This window comes from Diadema antillarum, unplaced genomic scaffold (genome assembly GCF_040938485.1).
Source record: "Diadema antillarum isolate AM-2024a unplaced genomic scaffold, OU_Dant_1.0 scf00000104, whole genome shotgun sequence".
NCBI classification, from domain to species: Eukaryota; Metazoa; Echinodermata; class Echinoidea; order Diadematoida; family Diadematidae; genus Diadema; species Diadema antillarum.
Window position 1 is genome coordinate 153,188 of NW_027270993.1, and position 4,405 is coordinate 157,592.

Below are 4,405 nucleotides of genomic sequence, written 5' to 3' on the forward strand. Positions count from 1 at the left end.
CACGGAAAGAAACACAGGTCACTCGTAAAGTACACATAGAACCTGCTGCGTTAGAAGTAAGACATCGAAATCATGGAATCAGCGCAGGAGAGATTGAAATGGTAAAGTACTTTCATTGCCCAAATTGCATGGTTTATCTGTGAGTTTTCTGTAATAATGGATATAACGGTTGTTTAATTGCCTTCGCCTCGATAACTTGCTAAAATGTCAGTCACATTCACTTAGTCCCATGCCTGCAACATTTTGTAAGTGTTTGATTTTTCAATTAATGCGTTCAGTTTCAGCTTTAGAGCCTAACATTAAGAAATAAAAACTGTAGGAAAAGGAGAGAACAGCTTATATTCAAACTTTAATTTAATTTTTTAATTATGTGCCATATGATTATGGTAACTGCTGTGCTTGCTTGCTTTTTTCATTTGTAATTAAAAAGCACGGGATATCTTTTTCTTTCACTTTCTAATAGTCTTTACTTCACTTCTCTTTTCTTGACTTTTGTTGTTTTATTTTTAGTATGATTTGTTACCGCTTTGTTGTGATGACCTATGTCATCCCTCTATTGTGTAACACGTGTTAATTATGTTGCATTTCATCTTTTTTAATTGTATTTATTGTAAATGAAAGAAATAAAAGAATTTTATGCTCGTTCATACATGTTATAATGCTTGATGTAGCTGTAAAAATACTTTGGTAAGATATTCTTGTGCTATATGTAGTTTATGAATTTGTTGTCGATCATTTTAAAGTGAATTGAGGATACCGATGTGCTCCAAACGAGAGGCAGAGATTGCTTACAACAGTTTACGGGTCGACAAAGAACCAAGGGCGAAAGAAATCAGCAAGGAACTCAGAGTAGAAGAAATGACACTCATTGTGTAAGTTGTCAAAGTGCAGTCAACCATGCATTAGAGTTGCAAGCATTTGATTCTCTGGCTTGCAGTAAAGGTCTTTACTTTTAACTAGAAAAATTTTAGTTTGGACTTTGTATCAGTTTGATTGAAAAAAATAACAACTTTTTTCAGCTTAATTAATGTTTATAGGAAGATACATAAATTGGTGATTGCTTTTTCATTAAATGAGATAATTCTCTACTGTGTGAAAAAAAAAATGATGTAATTAGTGAGTATTTAATGACATCATGAAAAGGATGTTTCTGCCATGAAAATATGAAAGTGGAGACATTCTGTAAGCAAATCATGTGCACATAACCAAGCCAGCTGTTCCTCTGCTAGATATCTTCCTGATATTCAAATAGTCATAAATGTTAATTGATTGTTGTCACCCAAGTTTGCATTGATCAACTCATTATGTATTCTTTTCTTCTTCATGCTACATTCTTTAGTACATTGTAAATGATCTCAAAATGATAAAAGCAATAATGATATTCATTTCAAGAAGATATATGACACTTGCTGTAGCTAGGATTGAGACAGTTTCAAAGGCAGACAAAATATGTGAGAAGTAAACAATTATGACTGCATGCATGTGAATGAACATTTATGAATTCAAAGAAGCTATCAGATATCTGATGGAGATGTAATCGTATACATGTATTGTCTTTGTTTTTGTGTGTGCTTATATCAAACAGGAACTTCAGTGCAACACAAGCAAGATTGTTACGAGTGGCAGTTGGATCTTTCATGGATTTTCTTCTTCTCGTCACTCAGACCATGGAGGAATTTGGTCCTCCCGTCGAGAAAGATGCAGACAATACTTAAAAGTGTACAGTACTATAATTTATTTTTATTTTTCGTAACATCAAAGGACAGTGTGGAAGAGCAGACAGAACGGTGTTGCATTATCATTGTACAGGGTAGAAGAAAAGAGTAAGATACAGTAAGAAAAAGAGAAAAGTTGTAGACCAAGGCAGAGATAGAGAGCTGACAGTGCCTGAAACTAGGGCAGTGGAGGATGCATTAGAACTTCCCTTGGAGGTTGTCCTGCCATTGATGACACCACACCAGCCCAGTGGAGACAACGTGGCATGTCTGCAGCTGGTAGGCATTGCTGGAGAACAGAAGATGCTCAAGGTGTACCTACTTTGCAACACATGCTCTGAAATTTCCATTGCTAATACGATGCTGTGAAGGTAAAAATGGGTTTTGAGTATTATTTTGCATTTTATGATCTTACAGTTTTTTGTTACATTGGCACACATTGTAACTGTACTGTGTGTATAAAGAGAGTCCATACTCCTATGATGCAATTCAATGTGATGTGAGGAGGAACTTTGTTCAAAGTAAAGTCTTGTGATGATTAAATTAACGGTGTATCATAGTCCACCTGACATGATGATTGTAGGCTACAAGTGAATAACTTCATAAGAAAAAACACATAGAGGAGATTAATTGCTCTTACTGCCATTTTCTTTGTGGTTGTTACCAGTGCCTGCATTAGATTGATTTTGGGAAACCGGGAAAAAGTTATGAGCAAGACATCTGACAGAAGAACTAAATGATTTAAAACTTACAATTAAGCACACCATCAATATAGGCTGGTGTATGGCTATAATGGAAATGTTATTTGAAAGTGGAGACAGCTCAATTTTGAAGCACCTTCACATGCCTGCCAATGTGCACCTTCTATCATCTTATGCTTGGCAGAGACAACATACAGAACATTTGTCAAGTGGAGGCAGTGTGCCTAGGGTTTGTAGATGAGTAATGCTGCAAGTTACTGGAGGTGACCAGTGTCGAAAACTGTTACCTGTAATAATACAAATGTGTTTACTAGAGAAGTCAGTTTGTGTTAGTGGGACATAAAGCACAATGTGTATTATCTTTACATATTTATGATGCAACGTATAACAGTAAGACAATATGATGGATATTGATGGGACTAGGTAATTTTGCTCAAACTGTTACCGGTAATTGTTTAATAACAATGTGCATCATATGTTGTGTCCCTGTGGCTCGGGCTGTCTTTCAACTCCACACAGTTTGAAGGAGATATCATGGCCTGTTTTACCATATGGCATCAGATCACAATTTCTTCTAGCAGTACAAGAGTATTTGTTAGATTAAATGTCAAAGCAATGGACCCTCGGGATATAAGTTGAATTGTACATTTGTAGTATACTTCATGGATATTCTGACATTTTCCTTGTAGAATTTGAAGTCGATATTTGAACCTCGCCACAAAGTAATACAGTCAACTGTACATAGGTCACAGTTGCATACAAATGTTAAATTTCTGCCTGAGTGGAAGTATTTTCTCAAACCAAAATATGAAACCTCGAACCTACTTGTTTCATTATATGATGTAAGTGGAATATTGTGAAAGTCAGTATTTATTCACCAGTCCCACTAGGTTCACAATATGCAGAGTCAACTGTACAGATACACCGTGGTCCTGATGTACAGAACTCCATAACAGAGAGATGATTTTATTCCAGATATTGAATCTTTTTGTCCGATGTTCCTAACCCAGATGTAACAATCCTCTCTCTTTGAGTTGTAAAGTGAAAAAAAAAAGATATTGTTCAAATAGTTATCTTTTACTCTATCATGACGCAAAATTAAAACATCACTTATGTGATCATATACATTATGATGTGAAATTCGTGTGTCATTCATGTGTCGACAGTGTGTTCAGTCTTTGTAGTTCACAAATTAATAATTACATTACAATGTGCATAACAAATTGAGTTCAAAGTGTTGTGTGTGCATTTGTATTATGCAGTTATGTTATACATATGTACCTGTGATAAAATGTGTGTGTTCTTGACTTAAGAAGGTACAGAGAGCCAGAGACAGACAGACAGAGAAGGGGGGGGGGGGGGGGGGGGGGGGAGCGAGAGAGAGAGAGATAGGAACGGAGGGAGGGAGAGATGCGTGCTCATGATAATATTGAGACAAAACATTTCTAACTTGTTTGTCTATCAATGTATTATGGTGTATGTACAAGAACAATTCACCTGGATATTTTTCAGTATTTGATCATTTTAAAACATGGATGTTTGTGTGTTTGTGTCATAAATTATGCCTCGAAACTTGTGATCACATGGATATGTTTATTTTTTCAAGGTGTAAATTGTACAATGCATATGGGGTTTGGAAACGTCAGGTGATTAAGTTTTGTTTCTACTTCAAAATTGTCAGCTTTATTGGGAAATGAGTGTTACCCAGATATGTTTGATGCAGCAAATACCGAAAGATTAGTGAAAAACTCTGTAAAAAGTTTGAGTAAAGTGTGACGACCCGTTCCAAAGTACAGTATTAAAGTTATACTGTACATTGTAGCTATTCTATGTGCTGCCCTCTCTCGACGAGAACAGTTTGTGATGTCAGCAGTACACCAAGGCATGGTAGGAGGAGAGCGATGTAAAGAAAAGGGCATTTCACTTCTTCCTTTCTGTCAATTAGAGATAGATATTGCCTTGTCATGTTATTAACGTATGAGGAGATAT

At 35.9% G+C, this 4,405-nt stretch overlaps 1 protein-coding gene across 1 annotated transcript; it reads left to right on the forward strand.

Moving 5' to 3' along the window:
• Positions 1 to 1,858, forward strand: LOC139719087 (EKC/KEOPS complex subunit LAGE3-like). Its single transcript, XM_071630524.1, has 3 exons — positions 1 to 101; positions 744 to 872; positions 1,586 to 1,858. The coding sequence occupies exons 1-3, from the start codon at positions 73 to 75 to the stop codon at positions 1,713 to 1,715; spliced, it is 288 nt and encodes a 95-aa protein (XP_071486625.1). The 5' UTR covers positions 1 to 72; the 3' UTR covers positions 1,716 to 1,858.
• The last annotated feature ends 2,547 nt before the right edge of the window (positions 1,859 to 4,405 follow it).

Bases quoted from the DNA above. Each gene is read 5' to 3' on its own strand.
- LOC139719087 (XM_071630524.1), top strand. From the start codon at position 73: ATGGAATCAGCGCAGGAGAGATTGAAATG. The intron at 102-743 runs GTAAAGTACTTT...ATCATTTTAAAG, and splicing joins GCGCAGGAGAGATTGAAATG to TGAATTGAGGATACCGATGT. The intron at 873-1,585 runs GTAAGTTGTCAA...TATATCAAACAG, and splicing joins GAAGAAATGACACTCATTGT to GAACTTCAGTGCAACACAAG.